The following is a 23453-nucleotide window of genomic DNA, read 5'->3' as shown; positions in this document are numbered from 1 at the left end:
TGTTGGCCAGGCTGGTCTAGAACTCCTGGCCTCAAGTGATCTGCCCACCTCAGCCTCTGAAAGTGCTAGGATTATAGGTGTGAGCCACTGCACCTGGCCTGCTTGTTTATCTTTTGAGTATGGGAAATACTAATGTTGTTCTAAAAGTCAAAACTATACTAAGATATGCCAAGAGAAATGCCACTCCTTACCATTTCCCATTGCCCCATTCTTTTCACCTCTTTTCCATCCATCCCTTATAGGTAACCAGTTAAACCTTAGTTCCTAGATTAATCCTTCCTGCATTTCTTTTTGCAGAAATGAGAAGATACATGGATATTCATATATATTCTTCTCTCTTACATGAAAGGTAATAAAATGCAAAAGACTATCTATATAGTCCCTGACTTAGAATGGTCTGACTTAGGATTGTTTGATTTTATGATGATGCAAAAGTAATATGCATTCAGGAGAAATGCTTCCAATTTTGATCTTCTCTTAGGCTAGCAAAATGTAGTACAATATTCTCTTGTGATGCTGGGCAGCAACAGAGAGCCACGGCTCCCAGTCAGCCATGTGATTACCAGGGTAAACAACCCTCTATAGTGTATTGTGTGCCTGATAATTTTGCCTAACTGTAGGCCAGTGCAAGTGTTCTGAGCACATTCAAGGCAGGCTAGGCCAAGCTATGATACTCCCTAGGTTAGGTGTATTGACTATATTTTCAACTTAATATGGGTTTATCTGTATGCAACCCCAGCAGAGGTCAAGGAGCATCTGTAGTAGGTTACATGATGGAGACTCTTTCATATTTTGTTTTTTTCACTTAACATATCCTGGGGATCTCTCCACATCAGTTCACGGAAATCTTTCCCATTCTTGCATCCACTGAATGAATGTACCATAGTTTTTTCAATCACTCCTCTAAGTATGGGCATTTAAGTTGTTTCTAATATTTTGCAATTACAAAAAATGCTGCCATAAATAACCTTGTGCATATGCATTTTTGTACTGTTGGAGATATAACTTCATGGCAAATTCCTAGAATCTGCTAGATTGGAAGTTAAATGCACATAAAGTTTTGGCAGATACTGCCAAATTCCCTTCCAAAAGAAGGGAATCAGTTTGTGCTCCCATCAGCAACATAAAAGTGTGCCTGTTTCCCCAGACCCTCACCACAATAATGTTCTACATTTTTGTCTCCCCATGCACTGTGCCTGTAAGGGGCAGAAACAGGTACATTCAGCCACAGTATCTGGAACTTGTCCACTTTTCAGCAAATACCACAGCTAAAACCCTGGTCTAGGCCACCAGCATGTCCTCCTTGGGTTACTGCAGTAGCTTCCTGTCTCCTTCTTGCAGTCTTATCTCCATAGAGCAGCCAGGGATCCTTTAAAAAGATGACTCCCTGTTCAGAATTCTCCAGTGGCTTCCCCTGTCCCTCAGAATCCAATCCAATCCTAGCACATGAGGCCCTAAGTGTCTGGCTTCTGGCCTCATCTCCTGTCACTTTCTTCTTCACTTGCTCTGCTCCAGCTATGCTGGCTTCCTGCATATGGCAAGGGTCTCTGCACTTGTTCCCTCTCCCCAAGATACTCTTCCCCAAATATCCACAAGGCTTACTCCCTCACAACTCTGTCCTAACACCACCTTAGGAGAATTGTTTTCCCTGAACCAGCTTCAAACAGTGTCCCCTCTCCCTTTTCCATCCCCTCACCTTGCTTTACTTTTCTTAATGACATTCAACAATACCTGACATATTGCATTTACTGGCTGATCAACTGGTCATCTGCTTATCCACCTTTCAGTGGAATGTGAGAGTCAGGAAGCCAGAAACTTTTTGTTGGCATATAATAAGCAGTCAATATGTATTTGCTGAATGAATGAAATGTATGCTGAATGAACAGTGGCTCAGACTTGCTTCTTCCTATTGTCTCTTAGGCACAAATAATTTGTCCTCCCCTGAACTCAATTTGGACTTATCTTTGCAAATTGCTTGACTATTAATCATTACTATCTTGTGAAATTTCTTATACTCCTCTTCTAAATTACACAGCTTATCTCTTTTTATTTAACTTATCACTTGCTTACTTATTTTCTCCCAACTGTATCATAAAACCACTTACAGACAGGGAAAGTATATTAGTCCTGTTTCTGTTTTCCTACTTGGCAATGCATGGTGTCCAGCATTGATCAGGGACTTGATAAATTTGTTGATTGTTCAATACTGATATACAATGCTGTTACTTTAAATGAATGAGGATAAGATTAAAAATTATAGCTGATTAGAATGAAATAAATTGTAACCATGCTATAATAATTACTATTCCAAAAATGAACCTGAGCAATGTCCCAGTTTACAGGGAGAAAAAAAGGCAAGGGGAGGGAGAGAGAATAGCTTCCTCTGAATTTAGACAAGATTTATATAGTTTCTTAGCTCCAGAAAGGTCACACTGCCCTTTTTACTATCCAGAAAGGATAGCATCTAAAAACAATTTCTGATGCCCAGTTCCTAGAAATTTTCATAACACTAGTTCTGTCCTTTCTAAACACTCTAATCCTTGGGAAATCAATTCTCTGGCAATTATTTCCATTGTTAAATTCTGTCCAATGAGCCCAGTAACTGGTGAGGAATGGCGTTTATAAGATTCACCTTCATCCAAGTAGAAGAGAATAAGATTTCACTTAGGTCAAGAAGGAACCTGCCTTTGCAGATTCTCAAAAGCTGGATACAACTTTAAGACCAGCTACTAACTGAGCTCTTGGCCACACTGTATCCAGTGAGACCAAACCAGAACAAAAACTGATTATAAGGAATCACTGCAACATTGGGAAAGAAGTTGTTTTCCAGCCAGTCTCGTATAGAAAGTGACAGAATGGTCAGGCTGTACAATGGGAGATAACTCATACTTGCCAAGACTGAGTAACGGTCTGTTACCATGTAAGAGCAGCTGTATTTATATAACAGCTGTAATTTAAAACTGACTCTCAGGCTAAATAAATGCTGTGTGATAAGTGGCTGAGGCATTTTGGGGCAAAATATGTGATGCCTTTCTTTCAATGTCTAGGTGTGGCTATCCTGAGGTATCAAACATTATATGGACAAATAAGAATTTATTCCTTTCTGGAAATGTCAGGATGGAAAGTTAATCTCTATTCTTACTTTATAAAGAATTCCTGGAAGTTCTTTCTAATCTTTGCACAAATATGGACAAGGCTGTCATCCTGCTTACCGTGTCTGCTGATAAACCGGATACAGCTTTCCACCACCAGAGGAATTGCCTGGCTGGAGTCCTGAAAAGCCAAAGGGAAACAACATTAGAATCCTTGAATAGGTATAGCCCAGGGTCAGAGAAGATGGGCCAAACTGTGCAGAACTGTCTCAGTGGATCAGTGGTCAGTCTACAAAGAAGCACCTGGCCTGTCCTCCAAGTTCCAGAGCACAAAAATACAACCATCTACATGGAATGCTACCCAGATGCCTTGAAGTCCGCATGTCCTAAATAAAATCGATAATCTTTTATCCCAAACCAGTTTCTCACCGCCTTCCCCACCACCTAATCAATCAATGCATTCTGTCACGTCTGGCTTCTAAATATCTCTCAAATCCATTCACTTCTCTCTATCTCAACTGCCACCAACCCAGTTCAATCTACCAGTACCTCAATTCCCATCCTTGCCATCTTCTGAGCCACATTTCTCTTCCTTCACATAATGATTAGGTAATCTTTAAAAGTGTACATTTCATTATCTAAACTCTTTCAAAGACCTCTCATTGCTCTCTTTTATACAGCCTTGCATGTCGAGATCCTGCCTTTGCCTCCAGTTCCACTGTCTGTCCTCTCCCCTAGCTTCTGCTACAGCCATGCTGGCCACCTTTCTGTTCTGCAAAGTCCTCCTTTCCCTCGTGGCTCTGCATGAGCTGCTCCTGCTGAGGGCATATTCTCCTCAATCCTGATTGTGACTTCAATGTGTGGATGTAAATATCTGTTGGCACTTGTCACCACTACAGCTCAAGCTCCATAAGGGCAGAGATCCTGTGTCAATTCCTGGGTGTCCAGGGTTGGCCATGATGCTCTCATATAGGAGGTGCTCAATTATTTTCAGTTGAAGGTAGCAGGATGAACTAACAGAGGCTTCAGAAAGAGGGTTTGTTTGTTATAAAGGTAAGAAAGAAAAGGAAAACTAAATAGCGGGGACTGATAGGTACTAAGCAAAGAAGCAGACCTCCCAGATGTCAATTGTTGCTCTGTTGTTTTGCTTCAAAATCTGGCTCATGACACTGAACTTTTTTGGGACTCAATTTGCCTTCTACAGACTGAGGAGGGGACTGGAGGCAAAGAGAGTAATATTTCCTATTAGAACATGAACATTAGTGCCTACCATTTGTAGAGAAATTTAAAGAGGTGTGGGACCACGTACTAACTCCTTTAGATGGACCAATGCTGGTAACAATCCTATGGAGTAGGTATTATTATTATTATGCTCATTTGAAAAATGAAAAAGTGAAGCCAGGTGTGGTGGCTCACATCTGTAATTCCCACACTTTGGGAGGCTGAGGCTGGCAGATTGCTTGAGATCAGGAGTGTGAGAACAGCCTGGGCAACATGGCGAGACCCTGGTTCTACTAAAAATAGCCTGGCATGGTGTTACACGCCTGTGGTCCTAGCTACTTAGGAGGTTGAAGTGGGAGGACTGCTTGAGCCCAGGGGCCAGAGGTTGCAGTGAGCCAAGATCAAGCCACTGTACTCCAGCCTGGGTGGTGGAGTGAGGCCCTGTCTCAAAAGAGAAAAAGAAAAGAAAAGTGAAGAAATGAAAGCTTAGTGAGGTTAAGTAGCTGCTATGGTCACATAGCTGGCAGGTGGTAAACCCAGGATTCAAACCCAGGCAATCTCCCTCGAAGACCTAACACTTTACCACTACCCATACTGCACCCTAGGAGTTCAGCAAATGTTGCCAGGTGTGCATACCAAATATTACACAAAACTAGTAGGGTTTTATTTTATATTTTAAATTAATGTATTGTTTTTAGAGACAGCGTTTCCCTCTGTAGCCTAGGCTGGAGTACAGTGGTGAGACCATAACTCAATTTAATCTTGAGCAACTAATCTCAAGTGATACTCCTGCCTCAGCCCCCTGTGTAGCTGGAACTACAGGTACCCACATCACACGCAGCACATCTTTAATTTTTTCATAGAGATGGAATCTCACTATGTTGCCCAGGCTGGTCTCAAACTCAGCCTCAAGCAATCCTCCTGCTTTGGGCTCCCAAAGTACTGGGATGAACCATCGTGCCTGGTCTAAACCAGCAGGGTTTTATAATGCAGCAGAATCTACAATTATTCAGCTGTGTGGAAGAAAGATCAGCAAGAGGGGCCCAAACTTAACTAGAAAGGGCTTTAGACGTTAGGACAGAGATTGGACTCTCAAGTGGGATGAGTCCGTGTGGCTTCTGCCTGTTTGACAGGTTTGCGTGGATCCCTACCCTGGCTCTGAATTTGCCACTGCAGCCATAGGGTTTGGCCACTATTAGGCAAGCAGCTGGGCCTCACAAAGAAGTCAGGCTGAGAGAAGAACTGGCTTAGCCTCTAGCTCTCAAGCTTTCTGGGAACCAGGGATGAAGCCAAAGGGGAGTTGGTGTCGGGATGGTCTCAGCGACCCAAATGCTCATCTTCATGACCCCTAAACCCATCTGCCTTCTCCAGCTTTCCAGCTATAGCAGCCAGTGTCTGCCCTCTTGTTGGCATCATTGACTGGCCAATTAGGCTAGGGTGATCTCAGGGGAAGAATCTTTGTCTTCCTTACTCTAAGGAAGAAACTGGGTTCCACTATAAAAATGCCAAAAAAGCTCAATTTGGGAGAAGTCTTTTTATGTTTACAGACTTGTTATTATATTTCTCATTTATAAATAATGGCAGCAGAAGAACAAAACTAGAGCCTTATCTCTCACTATATAGATAAACAAATCAAAATGGATTAAAGACTTAAATGTAAGACCTGAACCATGAAACAACTGAAAAAACCCACTGGGCAATGCTTCAAGAAGACTGGTTGGGGCAAAGATTTTTTTGAGTAAGACTTCAAAAGCATAGGCAACAAAAGTAAAAATAGACGAATAGGATTATCTCAAGCTACAAAGCTTTTGCACAGCAAAGGAAACGATCAACAGAGTGAAGAGACAACCTTAAGAATGGGGGAAAGTATGTGCAAACTATCCATCTGATAAGGGATTAATAACCAGAATATATAAGGAACTCAAACAACTCAATAGCAAAAAAAAAAAAAAAAAAAAAAACCAAAAAACCTATCTAATTAAAAAAATGGGCAAATGATCTGAATAGGCATTCTCAAAAGACACACAAATGGCCACCAGGTATGTAGAAAAATGTTCAATGTCACTAATCATGAGAAATGTAAACTTTTAAAAAACACAGTGAGATATAATCTTACTCCAATTAAAAAATGGCAATTATTAAAAAGACAAAAAAGTAAACACTGGCAAGGATGCAGAGAAAGGGGAATGCTTGTACACTGCTGGCAGGAATATAAATTAGTACAGCCATCCCAGAAAACAGTATGGAAGCTCCTTGAGAAACTAAAAATAGATCTACCATATGATCCAGCAGGCCCACTGCTGAATATATATCCAAAAGAAAATAAATCAGTATATTGAAGTATCAGTATAACTGCACTCTCACATTTATTGCTGCATTATTCATAATAGCCAAGATATGGAAGCAACTTAAGTGTCCATCAATAGATGAATGGGTAAACCTTAGTATACACACACAATGGAATACTATTCAGCCATGAAAAAGAATAAAATTCTGTCACTTGCAGCAACATAGATGAAACTGGAGGACATAGTGTTAAGTAAAAAAAGCCAGGCACAGAAAGATAAATACTGCATAATCTCACTTGTATGCATAAGCTAAAAAAGTTGATCACATGAAGGCAGAGAGTAGAATGATGTTTCCAGAGGCTGGGAAGGATAGCAGGGAATGGAGGGGTGAAGAAGTGAGGTTGGGCCAGGTGAGGTGGCTCATGCCCGTATCTCAGGAATTTGGGAGGCCGATGCGGGTGGATGGCGTGAAGTTAGGAGTTCGAGGCCATCCTGGCCAATGTGGTGAAACCCCATCTCTATGAAAAATACAAAATTAGCTGGGCATGGTGGCAGGTGCCTGTAATCTCAGCTACTCAAGGGGCTGAGGAAGGAGAATTGCTTGAACCTGAGAGGCAGAGGTTTCAGTGAGCCAAGATTGCACCATTGCACTCCAGCCTGGGCAACAAAAGTGAAACTCTGTCTCAAAAATTAAAAAAAAGGTTGAGTTTGGGCATGGTGCAATGGTTCATGCCCATAATCCCAGCACTTTGGGAGGCCAAGGCTGACAGATCACCTGAGGTCAAGAGTTCAACACCATCCTGGCCAATATGATGAAACTCCATCTCTACTAAAAATACAAAAAGTAGCCAGATATGGTGGTACCTGCCTGTAATCCCAGCTACATGGGAGGCTGAGGCAGAGAGAATCGCTTGAACTGGGGAGGTGGAGATTGCAGTTAGCCAAAATAGCTCCACTGTACTCCAGCCTGGCCTAGTGATAAAGCAAAACTCGGCCTCAAAAAAAAAAAAGTGAGGTTGGTTAATGGGTATAAAAGTACAGTTAGATAGGTGAAGCAAGTTCTAATGTTTGATAGCACAGCAGGGTGACAACAGTTAACAATAATTTATCGGATATTTCAAAATAGCTAGAAGAGAAGATGTGGAGTGTTCCCAATACACACACACACACACACACACACACACACACACACACACACACACACGATAAATGTGAGGTGATAGATACCCTAATTTCCTTGATTTGATTATTACAAATTACATGCATGTATCAAAATAGTGTACGTACCCCATAAATACATACAATTATTGTGCATTAATAAAAATTATTAAAAACAGTAGCAGCAGTAATAATAAAGACAGGGATATGAGTGTCTGCATAGTTTTGTTGATCCTAGATTTATGTATGACCTAGAGCGAGGAAAGTTGGAAAGCTTACAGGCTACTGGCTTCAACAAATTATGTGAGTATAAAATTTGGCCTTCATGTGTAGAAAATGGAATGTCAGTGGTAGTTAAAGGTAAGTACGAAGGGTTGGAAGGAAGCAGGGCATCAAAAATATTAACCTGCACGTCCGTGGTTACCAGCAGCACTCACAGGCAGCCCCCCATTGGATAACCTGTGGCAGACGAGGGTAGGCTAGAGATGACCTGTCCTACTGCACAAGCACCTTTCTAGTCCCCATTGCTCCAGTGGAGTCTAAGAGTCCAGTAGAGGCACAAAATGGACAAAGTCACAAACAAAGGCTTTGAATGCTCCTGCCATCCTCCTCTCCCCTTGTAATGTTTCTGAGCAATGAGTAAATTCATTTCCCCAGGATTTGCCTGTGAGCTCCTGTGGTGCCAAGAAAACCTGCACTTCACCATTGTCCTTGCATAGACCTGATGGAGTTTGGTTTGTTTGTTTGTTTATTTAGAGATGGAGTCTCACTCTTGTAGCCGAGGCTGCAGTACAACGGCATGATCTCTGCTTACTGCAATCTCCACCTCGCAGGTTCAAGTGATTCTCTTGCCTTGGCCTCCCGAGTAGCTGGGATTATAGGTGTCCACCACCACGGCTGGCTAATTTTTGTATTTTTAGTAGAAACTGAGTTTTACCATGTTGACCAGGCTGGTCTCGAACTCCTGACCTCAGGTGATCCGCCCGCCTTGGCCTCCCAAAGTGCTGGGATTACAGGCATGAGCCCAGACGGAGCAGTTTCTACATTTTTATGCACTATGTCTCTTCCTTTTTACCTTCTCTTAAATTCTTGTCAGTTTAATTCCTTTACACACTTTGTTTTTTTTGGTCATGAAATCTCAGGTTTAAAAGGGGCCTTCAAGGAATCAGGCCAAATTCTCACCCAATCAGATAAAGGGAATTTTAAATCAAAAGTGGAGGGAGAAAGGTAGGGCCTAAGCTAGAAAACAGAATAAAGCAGTGGTCCAGTGATTTGCAGGAGAAAGCAATCAAAAAGGGCCAGCGAGGTGGCTTGGGCCTGTAATCCTAGCCCTTTGGGAGGCTGAGGGAGGGTGGATCATTTGAGCTCAGGAATTTGAGACCAGCCTGGGCAACATGGTGAAACTTGGTCTCTCTTAAAAAAACAAAAACAAAAACTAAAATTAGCCAGGCATGGTGGTGTACACCTGTAGTCCCAGCTATTCAGGAGGCTGTGGTGGGCGGATTGCTTGAGCCCAGGAGGTGGAGGCTGCAGTGAGCCAAGACTGTGCTACTGCACTCCAGCCTGGGTGACAGAGCCAGACCCTGTCTCAAAAAAAAAAGAAAAAGAAAATCAGAAAGGTGGCCAGAAAATGTCTGAATATGCATTATCTGACATAATTTCACATGAGTAAGAAGGTTAGAGTTTTTGTTAGGTACTAATTTGTACATTTGTCAATTTTCATTTTCACCAATGAAGAAAATACAAATCCTGACAAATTATATGTGAGTAACGAGAAAAAAAAGCATCAAAAATAAGATTTGGAGCCTCAGAGACTATGACAAATGGAGTCCCCCTGAACTTTAATCGAGACATGAGGGGAGGGTCTATGCAAATCGAAATGTGATGCGGGAAGGTGAGACCGATGCTGAAGGCAGAAGGTGCTTTCACAACTTTCAAGCATAAATGTCTAGTCGATCACTGAGGAGTTATACCCAAAGACTCAAAAGGACAGCATTATAGAACAAAAGAATGCTTAGGGGAGAAGAGAAAGATTCATCTAAGGGAACAAGAGTGACAAGGGAAAGAATACAGAGAGACATCATGAAAGGACAGAGCCCTGGAGAAATGCCTAAATTTAGAGAAATGGAGAAAGAAAGGCCAACAAAGAAGATATGAAGTCACAGCCAGGAGAGAAATAATGCTGAGCTTACAGGGAGCAGGGAAGGTCTGGAAGCAGCAGTAGAAGTGTCTTCTTCTTAAAAAAGATCTGGAACGGTTTAAACCTATTCTTTGACAGGGTCAAAAATGACTGGAACCCATTAGGGACCCTCAAAAACAAAAGTTACTAGCTTCTTCCTCTTGTTTGCCTGATTTGCCATAAACAAACAAACACACAAACAATTATCTCCTGCTTACTTATACGAGATGACTCATCATCTAAGTAACTTACTATTTTACCTTCCTGACCATTTTAGGAAAACTTTTTGCTGATCCACTAGTGATTCGAACTGCTAGAGAGAAACTGGGGCAACAGAATGAAAACAAAGTCTTTATTTGATTGGGGATTTTGGCGTATCCTGTAACTGCTATGCAAATCTAGCACCAGGCAAACACACTTTGCCTAAAACTGCTTAGGGGCAGCAGGATGCAAACCAGATGGGTGCTGTTCTCTTCCAATGGTGAGCCTAACCAAGGACACATATCACCTGCCAAACTGTGGTCTCTGGCACTCCTGCAGCCACAGTGGAGGCTGCAAAGCCCTTGCACACATGCTCCATTGATAAGCAAGATGTCTAGTTTCAGCCTAGGAACTGAAAAGAACCTGGCATCTTTCATTTCTTTTCTTAGTGTTAAAGGGAAAATGGCTTGCTCCCTCTACAAGATATGCACCTATTAATTTTAAATGCAATAAATTATCCCTAGAAGTCACTCCATTCCTCTCTAGTTTTAAATGAAATTATGGGAGAAAGAGGAAAAAGAAAGAGAGAAACAAGAGGAAGGAGAGTTGCAACTAAATTTTTATAATTTAAAAAATGTATAATTGCATCTGATGGCATTTGCATTAAGATAAGATCCAAAGTAGAGAAGGGGAAAATAATGACAGCAAAGCTAAGAAAAGTGAGGCCTGTATCATCCAAGTTCCCCAGCTTAATAGTCCACCCCATCAGAGCAGTGAGATGAGCTGAAGAAACGCTGGGGCTGCCGATACCACAGAAACCATGTGCCCTCTTTATTCGATTATCTCCCTGTCGCTAGAGCCACTGAGAATTACCCAAAATGATTTTTTTAAAGCCTGGATTAGCTTTCCCCTGAGCAGACACAAAGATATTTCTGAGCTCTCTCCACCTGCCCTCCTTGCTGTCTACTGCATAGCTGGTATGAGCTTAGGGGACATAAAATCATTTCAGTGTTCGCCATAAAGTATAATTAGGAAGTCAAATTTGCTACTGCAAAAAATACTTCAATTAATGTTTTTTGAACAAGCACAAGTGCTGTTTAGATTATCCATCGATGTGGATTATCCATGCCACCACCCTCTAAGATCCTTCCTAATATGGGTAAAGAGAGCTGGCTGCCCAGTGGCAGATTTTAATACAACACTGAAGATCATGTACCAAATTGCAGAGTTGAACAGCTCTTGCCTATCATTCCTAGACTGGATTTAATCTTTGCATTGTTAGCATATCTTAGGAATCCATCTAGAATGACTACACCACCAAAAACAATCAAACAAAATCTGCCAACTTAAAGCGAGATTGTCTGGTCTAGGTAATTAGGTGCTGAGTTACTGATATGTTAGCACATATGTAGGAAGTGTCAAGCCTCTTTTGCGGTCTCAGAAAAGGATGCCATGGGCAGTTCTGGAATAATCTGCACCAATCAAACCAAACCCTTAGTATGCAAGAGGATAAATGACCAGAAAAGAGAGGAACAAGACTACGGCCACTTCAACTACGAGTTAAATCAATGATGCTGCCACGGTATGAAATATACTGACTAAATGATACATTCCAAATGCAGGCATGAAGTCAGAGTGTCTGTCCTGCACACAGTGGTGCTCAATAAATGCCTGTGGGATGCATTATCTTTTCAGGCCAGACCAGCCTGGTCCTGGTTGGGCTCTTACCTGTTTCCTCACAGTTGAGCTGCGCCTGTGACCAATCCCGCCGAATCAGAGTGGACCAATCCAGTAACGAGGAAGAAAAAGAGAAAATTGGGACAACTGAGATAAACAACCACTTTTAAACCCAAAAGTAAAGTTTTCGATAATTAAAAACAATCTGTGTGGTGGCTAATGAAACATGTGACATTATTCAGTTCAGTCCCAGAAATGGCTAAGAGACTTGATACATTATTTCCACAATAAAGCTTTTTTCCCCCACAAAAGTACAGACGTCCCTGGCATTTGATGTCTACCACTACTCAGAATTAGAATAGGAGAGAACTGGTTCAGTTTGTAGTAAAATATATTTGGGTTAGACAGTAAGAGTATTTTTTTGTCTGCAAGGAAGCACTGGTAAACACCAAAGGATGCTACAGTTTTCCTTTTGTTTTGTTTCTCTAGGAAATCCTTAAAGATCGCTATCTTTACACAGGGCAATTTTTCTGGATTTAGAGTGTAGAATATCCAGTTTGGAAAGAACCTCAGGGATCCTCCAGGTCAATGTTTTTCCAAGCTGCATTTAGCCTCAGAAGACTTTTCTCAAAGAGAATCTGACTCAGAGGCACAACACCCAAACCAAGGAAGCCAGGGCTGTGTTGCTCCATGCGACCAGAGGGATGGGACCAGAACCTGGCTGCTGGTCACTGCTCTGCCCCTGCCACCAGGCCACTCCTGGGGAACCCCTTTGGAATCCTAGAGCTCCCTGAATGTGGTGAAGTGCTCTGGTCTTATAGAAGAGGAAACCAGAGTTCAGAGAGGGGAAAGATGTGGCCCAAGGTCTCACAGCAAAATAACTCAGCATCAGGAAATCCAACTCAGCTCTTTTCAGTCCCACAGAGCCTTCCGCAGAGTCAGGACCTCAGGTGAACTTACACCAAGACTCTAACACCAAAAAGATGTGTTCCAGAGAATCCTATTATCCTGGTTCCCTCCCATCATCAAGACTGGTATAATAACGGCATCTTTATTGTAATTCACAATGACAAAACAATGAAAGGCAAATGAAGCTATCTGTAAATAATGAGCCTATAATTGTAAATGGCCTCATGATTATTGTGTGTGTTGGGAGATATAAGTGGATGATATAATGGGCTAATCCAGGGTCTCTAAGGAGTCTAACCCATTAAAGCCCTTTCTCTAGTTAAATCAGCACATTTCTAGGCATCTGAGAACTGCTGGCTGAATGAATACTTTGCTCTCCACCAGTTCACAAATCTCATAGCAGCACCATGAGTGAGAGGGAAAATATTTGGCTGGGGTGGAGGAGGAAGGGGAAGGTGGGGAAAGATTGGGAGGGGTGCATACTTGTACATCAAGCAAATATTTCTACCAATGCTCTTTGGCAAGCCAATGCAATGTAATATTGCATTATCCAGCAACAGTCACTACTAATTAGAGGCTGCCTTCTTTTCTGGGCATAAAAATAATCAAATGCCATCTCCTGATCTTTTTTCTCTGGGTCAGAGACTTCCCAAAGCCCGTATGTTGAAGTTTAGCAGCTAAGGTTAGGTTACCAGGATCCTCTATAGTTGAATGCTATGTTCCTTGCAATGCACTGGCTTTTGGGGGTCTCTGGGACTATTTCAGCAAATGATAATTCCTTTCACTCAGTTCTGCTTAGCTCCTTCTCAAAGTCCCATAAAACCCCATTTCTTTCTTTCTTTCCTTTTTTTTTTTTTGAGATGGAGTCTCGCTCTGTCACCCAGGCTGGAGTGTAGTGCAGTGGTGTGATCTCGGCTCACTGCAATCTCCACCTCCTAGGCTCAAGCGATTCTCCTGCCTCAGCCTACCGAGCAGCTGGGACTATAGGCACGTGCCACCACATATGGCTAATTTTGTTTTTGAATTTTTAATAGAGATGGGGTTTCACTGTGTTAGCCAGGATGGTCTCAATCTCCTGACCTTGTGATCCACCCGCCTTGGCCTCCCAAAGTGCTGGGATTACAGGTGTGAGCCACCACGCCTGGCCGAAAACCTCATTTCTATCTGAAATCAGACGGGATCAGCAAGGCAAAGGGAAGGAAACAACCTCCACCCCAAGCCGTTGCTTTGCAAAGTTATTTGATGCCCTCACTCATTCCTTGGCTCTTTCCCAGACTGATTGCTCTACCCCTTCCTAGGCCTCCATCACTTCCCAGGCCTGTCCCGGGCCACACTCACCTGGCTAGACTGCAATCTGTCCTCTGACCTGTTGGAAAGACAAAGGCAAAAAGCATTATGTTAAAGGAGAAGGAGTGAAGGAGGGAGACCCACTCCTAGTAACTACCACGCCCATCTCCCCTAGACAGCCATAGTATAACAGTGTGTGGCAAAAGAGAGGAGAGACAGAGAGAAGAGAAAGCACCAAGATCCTCTTTCTGGGCAAGAAGTGTTTGTGATGCTGATTCCCAGTCCAGGGTTGTTGGTCCCCCTAAACTTTAGGGTCTGCTTCCCAATGGGATAATAGGAATAGATGTAGGGGAACAACAGCAACACAGATCATACTTAATAGAATAAATGATTAGAAGCTCTCCCAGAGATGAAATTTAGCTTCTCTTATGTTGGATGTGCGTGTGGAGGGGTGGAAAGCCAAGTTTGTTTGCTCCTAGTATATGAATGTTCACGTGCACATATGCACACACACATACACAGCTGGGGCATGGGAGAACAAGTAAGAGGAGTTGTTTATGGGAGAGAACAGAGAAGACATGGATGTTCTAGTTTTAGATTCATAAGAAATTCTCCTGTTAGGTTTGACTGAGGTGGCAAGGGAGATAGGAGAGACATATTGATACTGCTATCAAATCACAGTTCTCAATCCAATAGTAGACCTTAAGAGTTGAATGGGTCACTGCTAGCTTTTTAAAAAATGAAACTGAAAATCTTCAAGTTCATAAGAAGTATTCTCATGTTTTAAACAAATATACATATACATCTATATGGGTATTAATGAAATATGTATTGCTTTCTTTGGGCCCACAGTTAATGAAGCTTGATCTGTTCTAGACCTGCATTATTTAAACCAGGGGCAAACCCTAGCAGGTGCTGAGCTGGAGAAGTAGAAATCAGCTCCCACATTCCTCCTCATTCAAGCTCTTACAAAGGCAACTCCAAGGGCTGGGGGAGGGAGTGCAGGGCCTTTCCTCGCCTTTAAAGGTTCCTAATTGTTGCTTACGGTTCAGCCAATCTTAAGTAATGCCATCCGCCACCCCTGTCTCTCATTACCAAAGGCTCAGCTCTTACGTGCAAAAATATTATTCTGAGCCATTATTTTCAACATCTGTTCCATTTCCATTCCGGAATATTCATACACATCAATTATCCCTCCATGGCAAGAACACGGGGCTCTTGCATTATGGTGACAAATACATTCAGAAGGCAGGGACATGATGACTTGGACACAGGAAGATTTATAGTATTTTTTTTCTTTATTGCTAGAACTTTTCATCTTTAGATTATGGCAATTTGCAGTGCTAATGAATGGTCAACCTTAGTGCCTCCACAGTAGCACATTTGGCACATAAATGTGTGAGTAAACCCATTCACTCACACACACAAATGTGAGCGTACATGCACGCATTTGTATGACCCAACACTCTGATCTCTGTCTTACTTATGGACTGTGCTTAGATTGTCTTGATTCTCCTGGAGCAATCTGATAACCCAAGAGTAAAGATTTTCTATAAACAAAGTTTGGCTCTCAATGCTCAAACTTGTTTAGTTTGAGTCCTTTTGGTGGTGAGGAAGAGAAAATAGAAACTATCTAACAGGCTTTTGTCACATAAAAGAAAATACCTTAAAAGTCATAAGATCTGGCCGGGTGCGGTGGCTCACACCCCTAATCCCAGCACTTTGGGAGGCCAAGGCAGGTGGATCATCCAAGATCAGGAGTTTGAGACCAGCCTGGCCAACATGGCGAAAACCCATTTCTACTAAAAATACAAAATAAGCCGGGTGTGGTGGTGCATGCCTGTAGTCCCAGCTACTCAGGAGGCTGAGGCAGGAGAATGGCTTGAGCCTGGGAGGCAGAGGTTGCAATGAGCTGAGATTGTGTCACTGCACTCCAGCCTGGATGACAGAGTGAGACTCCATCTCAAAAAAAAAAAAAGTCTTAAGATTGGCCAGGAGTGGTGGCTCACACATGTCATCCCAACACTTTGGGAGGCTGAGGCAGGTGGATCACCTGAGGTCAGGGGTTTGAGACCAGCCTGGCCAACATGGCAAAACCCCATCTCTACCAAAACAAAAATTAACCGGGCATGGTGACACACACCTGTAATCCCAGCTACTCAGCAGGCTGAGGTGGGAGAATCGCTTCAACCCAGGAGGTGGAATTGGCAGTGAGCCAAGATAGCACCACTACACTCCAGTCTGGGCAACAGAGCAAAACTCCTACTCAAAAAAAAGAAAGTCATTAGATAAAAGATTAGAGAAAAATTAATCATCTGGGAAATCATGCAAGTCATGAAAAAGACAGGGCAAAAAAGGTGGGTAGGCGGCTCTGGTATAATAATAAGTGAGGTTCCAACTCCTGGGGCCAAAGAGCCAAGGAATATTACACATTTTCCTAAACTTTGCAGTTTGTCTAGAGAGTGCTCAAGAATTTATTTTAAAATGTTGGATATCTGTGTAAGTATAGGCTTGCCTGTAGCTGATGTTAGCACATATTCCCTGCAGCTTCTCCCTTCCTCTCTGTAAGTGAGGAGATTAGTGGGGCAGGGAGGAGTGGTGGGACATTCAGAGGCATCCCCAACCTGGGAATCCCATTAATCATAGGATGCTGAGAGCTAGGCAGGAAATCTGGGCAGGGTGCCAAGAAACCCTGGGGAAGCTTCTCTTTCAACCTCCACCTTCTGTTTGACAGCTGAGGAGAAAAAGTCCAGAGTGCCAGTCCAGTTCTCTGCCTCGCTACTTTCCAGGGTCTGGTTAAAATCATTGTATGAGACAAGACAGTCCATTCAGCACCATGGCCTCAGCATAGCCACAGGAGAGAGGGCTGCCACTTAAACAGCATTAGAAGCTTTCAAAGCAGAAGGAAACTGATGCTCTTTCTGGAAGCTATAGAAAGCAGCAGTCTGTCCATCCCTCCGGCATTTGAGAATTCTCTCCTCTCAGAGCAGCTGTGTATCTCATCTCACAGCTCCGTAACTTCTTGCTGCAGTCTCAATGCTGCCACAGATGAGGTAGGAGTTTTAACAAACTGTCTGGACAATAAATAACCCCTCAGCCTCTCTACCCTACTTGTGGCAGAGGAGGCGAAAGCAGGGAGACTAAGTAGAGAGCTGGCAGGCTCCATTTAAACAAATAGATGATGCATGTTAGTGCTTCATTAAGCACTGGTCTTTCCCCATTACTCAAGCATTCATTTGGGGCGTGTGCTTCCACATCAAACAGGCCAGGAAAAGAAAGGCATTCATATAACAAGATCGGGTCCACTTGGCTGAGGATGGAGGCGTGTGCTCAGCAAGAAAGCTCCAGCTGACCTCACTGCCAAGCCTCCAGCAGAGGGTTCCCACACTCACTTTCTCCCAGGGTTTTTTGCAGAAGGTCATGCTTGGCTTGTAACTTGGTAATGAGGTTCCTGCCCTCCAGGTACTCTTTCATTTTCTGTAAGAGAGGAGGAGGAAAAAGAGCAATCAGACTCCAGAAGAAGAAAAAAATCATAGATGCTTAGTTGGACAATTCCCCTTCAGAGAGGTCATTTTGTTTCTGACCCAATTTCCACCAGTCCATTTTTTTATTTCTTTAAGGCCCTGAGTATATGGGAAGCTGTTGATTTTCATGGTGGATTAATATCCTCCTCAATGTTTTTCCTGGGAGTTACATGATCACCAGTGTAAAGAAACTGTTTACTAGAGCCCGCCTGCAGTTTCACTGAGGAAGAGCAGGGAGGGCGGATGAACTCATCGAGCCCCGGTCTTCTTGGTGTGAGGACACACACCTGCTATCTGGCACCTCCACTGACATCCTGCCCTTCCCTGGCCCTGAAGGGGGGCATTCCATCACACCAGAAGCAGTGCCAATGGCAGGCTCAGTCCCTGCCTCAGCTGCAAGCCCGGCATGTGGAGCATCTTTGTTTGAGCCATATCCTCAACAGCTTCCTTCTCTATTCTGCATGGAGTCTTTATGGAAAGCTTGTGATTTCTGAGCACTCAGTGGAAGGGGCTGCCATCCCCCACTTGCAAACACACATCCAGGCCCAAATGCAAGATGAAGTTTTGGAAATGTGATCCCATCTGTTCTGACAGTCAAAATACGATTGCTGTGCTGCACTTTCAGATTTGTTCTCACTCAACCCTTGTCTTCCCAGTGAGAGACCATATGTCCCCAGACAATTCATCAAACCTACAAAACAACCCTAGAACTGTTATCATCATCATCATCTCTATTTTACACATGAGAGCACTGAGGTTTCGAGAGTTTAATTAAGTTGCTCAAGGTCAAACAGTAAGTGAGCGGTGAAGTCAGTACCCAAATGCAGGCAGTTTGACAATACAGTGTGTACTCTTAACTATTATAACAAAATGCCCCATCCATCATGGTACAGAGCAGAAGGAGAGAAGCAGAACTAAACTTCATAGTATTAACACTCTATACATGCAGCAACATAGGAGGTTTTAAAGCACTCTAGCACATATTCTCTCATTTGACTCTTATACAAATAACTCTGTATGGCACATAGGGAAGATATTATTTCCTTATTACAGATAAGATGATCTCAAGGAAGGGGAGGTATCAAATAAATTCCTGATAGTTGTAAGCTAGCGAGTGGTAGTGTCAGGCCCTACCCAAGGCCTTTGGACTCTTAACAAAGTATCTTTTCCACTCTCCTCCACAGCCACTCTTGGGGCCTTAGTTTACCTTGACTGTTTGCTGCTGCAGTGGTTCATCCTCCAAATCAGGGGCCATCTGCCTATGTCTGAACGCAGAAGTCAAATGGCTGGGTATTCCAAAATGATTCATGAATTACTGATGATATGTGAGATCATGGAGGTAGTTAGGTAGATACACCATTTTAAATTGTAATAGTTCCGTCTTTTAAAGTATAAAATTTGTTTTTAAGCAAAACACACAATTATACATCAAACCTTTGATTTCATGGATTACCACTTAGGATTAAGAGTGATAAAAATAAAAGGTAAATAGGGCCAGGTGCAATGGCGCAGGCCTATAATCAAAGCACTTCGGGAGGCCAAGGCAGATGGATCACTTGAGGTCAGGAGTTTGAGACCAGCCTGGCCAACATGGTGAAACCCCATCTCTACCAAAATAATACAAAAATTAGCTGGGCATGGTGGCATGCGCCTGTAATCCCAGCTACTCAAGAGGCTGGGGAGGGAGAATTGCTTAAACCTGGGAGGCAGAGCTTGCGGTAAGCCAAGATCATGCCGCTGTACTCCAGCCTGAGCAACAGAGCAAGACTCCCATCTCAAAAAAGGAAAAGAAAAGTGAACAAATATGAGTTACTTTTTACTCTATACTCTTCTGTACAGTGTGAACTTTTAGATAAGAGCTTGGATCTCTCTCTCTTGTTTATAAACAAAAGAAAAATCTGCTTTCTCTGGGATGCAGTCCCTAGCCCTCCCATGTTCACCCAGATGGTCCTGTGTGTACCTTGCAAATCTCCAGGACAGCACTTCTCATACAGCCCTGTCACGGAGGGTTTGTTACTCATATGTCTTTTTCTCCAGACTGCTTTCTCCCTATGGTCAGAGACCATGTCATTCATTTTTCTTTGCATCCCTTAGTACCACGCCTAGCAGATACTCAATAAATGCATGATGAATAAATGAATGAGCAGTCTCACTCTCCTCTGAGTTGACCTTTCCTCAGCAGTTACAAGCCAAGCCCGTAGTGTGCCCGTCCTCTCTAAATTAAAAATAAAACAAGCCAAAATCAAATCTTAAACTAAATCATTTCTTCTGCCTTATTCATGATCTGTTCCCTCTGTCCCTTTATGCTTTTCCATAAGAACATCTGCAAAAAAAGACACTCTGCTGTCACCTTCCCTTTCCCATCTGCTCCAGATGCCAGTTCACCTGCTGTCATTCTTCCCTGGGTGATATCTTAATCCCCAACCAATACCTAATTGTGGGCTTGGAACAGTACTGAGGGCCCAGAGGTGGAAAGCCTTCAGGAAATATCCATTGCCAACAATGCAAGCCTCAAAAGCTTCTCTTTGGAAGGTTATCCCAGGGGACTCTAAAAGTTTCCTAGAGAGGAAAAGTCACTGAGAAGTCTTAACCTTCAAAACAAGACCAGACTGCTCAGAAAACAGCCACAATTCTAAAAGGATATGGATGTAAATTCCTTCCTCTTACTCCTGTTTTCACTTGTTATTCTGGAAATCATATTTTTAATTCATGTTCACAATTCACTAGTTAACTCTGGCTGTCACTTGATGAACCATTAAAATAAATAACCTGGTAAAGAGGTATGAGGAATTACCTCTCCAGGTTCCATTAAATCCTGAAGATCATAACTGTGTCAAGGTATGAACTGCATCTCTAATACTGGCATGGAAACCACAGTTGGGAGTTTCCCATCCAGCCAGATATGGAAATGTAAAGGCATCTCAGAGTCTGCATGTATGTTATTTTATCACTCCCCCATCCCATCCACAAGTCAGCACTCATCCATATGAGAGATTCGCTGGGGCTAAGTGACCTTATCTTTAATTGTTGAAAGTGAATTAGAAGGCTTCTGTTCTGTTGGACAGACACACAGAGAAAGGAGGTGAGACTGCTAAAGAAGGCAAGGGAAGAACAGGTGGTTTTCAGTGATTTCTGGAGACCAGGGGGCCAGGAAAAGGACTGCATCTCTAACCTCCAAATTCCTTCCTTGGACAACATGGATCACTTTCTTTACTAAAGGCATGTTCCAACAATAGGTAATTCTTTTTCGTTCCATTCCCTACACCCAGCTTCCTTTACCAAACACCTAAAACTTCATTTTCCTCAATGAAGAAGCAAAAGAAAGGGTAATATTTTATTCTAGGTATCACCAAAATAAAATCAGGTTCCTAAAACACAGTCTAACCACTGCCCACCCCCAACAACTTTCATACTTAAAATAATCAAAACTGAGAATTTCTTCAAAAAGTAGGAAGGGAAGCAAAAATATATTGGATGTTTTCCTTAATGCCATTGTGAAATTTCAGTTTTCCATTTTTATGATCTCATTAATTCATTTCCTAATAATTCCTAATTGGTTATTAACTGTCAGCAGTGATCTTTATTTATTGAAAAGTATTACTATAATAACTTTTCTTTCTGCACCTTCCTTCCTTGACAGACAATTTAGTTACATTAAAATGAAAAAGCATGAGTTGGAATATTCTAGTCTTACCACTCACCAACTCTTCTAACCTTGAGCAAATCATTTAACCCCCTGAGTCTTAGTTTTTCCATCTGAAAAATGAGAATAATATTTTTTTCACAAGGTTGCTGAGAACGAAATTGGTTAACAAGCATTACTATGATTAGCACAGGGCCTGGCATAGAGCAGGCACTCAAAAAGATGTTCCTTATACCTGAATCACCTCCTCAGTGAACCTCAAAGCATCCCTTTCCTAAACTTCTTTGCTTTGTGCTAAAATAAAAACAGCATGAAAGCAGAAGGTTTGGGGCCTTAAAAAATATAGAGACACTAGAATGCATTTCAAATTTCATTTTTAAAAACTTCTTCCCTTTAAATACACTCTTACCATGGGGGTATAAAACTCACTGGACCTTGCTTATGCCTTGGATTTAATCTGTATGAACCCAAGACCCTAAGTATCCACTGCAGCAAGGCAGGAGGAATGAGTACACCTACCCAGCCCATGCTCAGAGATACACAGATGTCATTAAAGTGGCTGTTTCCCCACCACACAAGCACGCTGGCATTTCCCCTCCTCCCGTCAATTTTTAAAATAGGAAACAGCTGTCAGATAGAATCCATAATAGAGAAAACCTTAAATGGAGCACGTCTCCCCGGTTTAATTGACAACACAGGGGCATTCACTCATTTGCGCTTGCTAGCACACATTTACCAAGGGCCTGCAAGAGACTATCAAGATAAAAAGATCTCAGACCACAAGTTCTAAGTCTAGTGGTCTCTCAGTGCCCCAGTGGCCAAGGCATTGCCTCCTCTCCTGTTACCTTCCTCAAACCTGTCCCTAAGAATTCAGACTGTTTAGCTTTGTTACTTGATTGGTCATAATCCTTAACCCCTTCACTGCTCTATCCCCCATATAAGAACCTAATTCTTCATCTCCCCATAAAAGGAAATACTTAGGAGAAATGCCAGCCTTATAAAGCTTTGGTAAACCTTGGCTAAACAGCAAGCATCACCATTTATGAGCAGTGAGTTTGTTAAACGAATGATGGCACATTCATGCAGTGGAATTCTGTCCGGTCATTAAAAAAGGAGGAAGATCTTTTTGGACTAACATAAAAGTAAGATAAATAACGTTACAAAAGTAAAGAATTGTGTAAGATTCCTTGACATGTACAGGTTAAAAAAAAAAGGTAAGAACTGTATAAGTAGAATACTTCTATTTTGGCTTCCATTTTTTTCATTACATTTCTAATGTAATTTATTGTATTAAAGGGTATTTACAGATATGTCAGTTGTTGTCCATGCATAGAGTATCTCTGGAAGGACACAGAAGAAACTGGTTTGTTTCAATCACCAGCAGAGAGAGGGGAGTGAGGAATGGGAAGAAACATTATAGTACACTTTCCTGTATACCCTTTTGAAATCTTTGCATCCTTTAGAAATGTCTATTTTTAACAATCACAATAAAAAAGACAATGGGTAAAAAGTAGACATTGCTGAACTATGTGTTACAGAAGATAAGCGATAAACAAAAAGACAAGAAGATCAGGAAACATGTCCCCACTGAGGGCAAATAAGAGGCGAAAGTTGCTAAGCTGTTCTTCAGCCTTTCCCTTCACCTCTGCTTCTTCCACAGGGTGTAGAGTAGCAGCCTGTGACCAGAGACCCTGCAACCAGAGTGGTGGGTACAGCTTTTGTGAGCTACCCATCCTCTCTGGATTTTTTTTATTTCTTTATTTCCTTCCTTCCTTTCCTTCCCTCCCTCTCTCCCTCTCTCCCTCCCTTCCTCCCTCTCCCTCTCTCCCTCCCTCCCCCCACCCTCTCTTTCTCTCTCTCTCCCTCTCTTTCTTTTGACAGAGTCTCACAGTCACCCAGGCTGGAGTGCAGTGACATGATCTTGGCTTACTGCAACCTCTGCCTCCCAGGTTCAAGTGATCCTCCCACCTTAGCCTCCTGAGTAGCTGGAACTACAGGTACCCACCACCACACCTGGCTAATTTTTGTATTTTTAGTAGAGATAGAGTTTCACCATGTTGTCCATGCTGGCCTCTAACTCCTGGCATCAAGAGACCCACCGACCTTGGCCTCCCAAAGTGCTGGGATTACAGGCATGAGCCACCATGCCTGGCCTATTTATTTTTTTAATCTTTCAAATGAGAAGGTTGGATTAGATAATTTTTTTTTAAATCACTTAAAGTTTCTTAACTCCACAATTATTTTCCTGAGACTCTTGCAAGCAACTTTATAGGT

The 23453-nt window shown here is 42.5% G+C and overlaps 1 protein-coding gene across 11 annotated transcripts in view; it reads right to left on the bottom strand.

Annotated features, from left to right (window-relative positions):
- Nucleotides 1-23453, bottom strand: part of SRGAP2 (SLIT-ROBO Rho GTPase activating protein 2) — a 271565-nt gene that overhangs the window by 30581 nt on the left and 217531 nt on the right. For all 11 annotated transcript variants that reach the window (XR_013529861.1, XR_013529862.1, XM_035280593.3 and 8 more), the window contains exons 11-14: nucleotides 17405-17489; nucleotides 14064-14091; nucleotides 11868-11892; nucleotides 3213-3273 (exon numbers count right to left, since the gene is read on the bottom strand). Coding sequence is in view for 9 of the 11 variants with exons in the window: in XM_035280593.3 (XP_035136484.1) it covers nucleotides 3213-3273; nucleotides 11868-11892; nucleotides 14064-14091; nucleotides 17405-17489 (199 nt within the window). In the remaining 2 variants the exon portion in view is untranslated. The remainder of the gene's footprint in view (nucleotides 1-3212; nucleotides 3274-11867; nucleotides 11893-14063; nucleotides 14092-17404; nucleotides 17490-23453) is intronic.

The sequence above is a fragment of the Callithrix jacchus genome, chromosome 19 (assembly GCF_049354715.1).
Source record: "Callithrix jacchus isolate 240 chromosome 19, calJac240_pri, whole genome shotgun sequence".
Classification (NCBI taxonomy): domain Eukaryota; kingdom Metazoa; phylum Chordata; class Mammalia; order Primates; family Cebidae; genus Callithrix; species Callithrix jacchus.
Note: the sequence above shows the minus strand (reverse complement) of the source record. Positions and strands in the feature narration are given on the sequence as shown.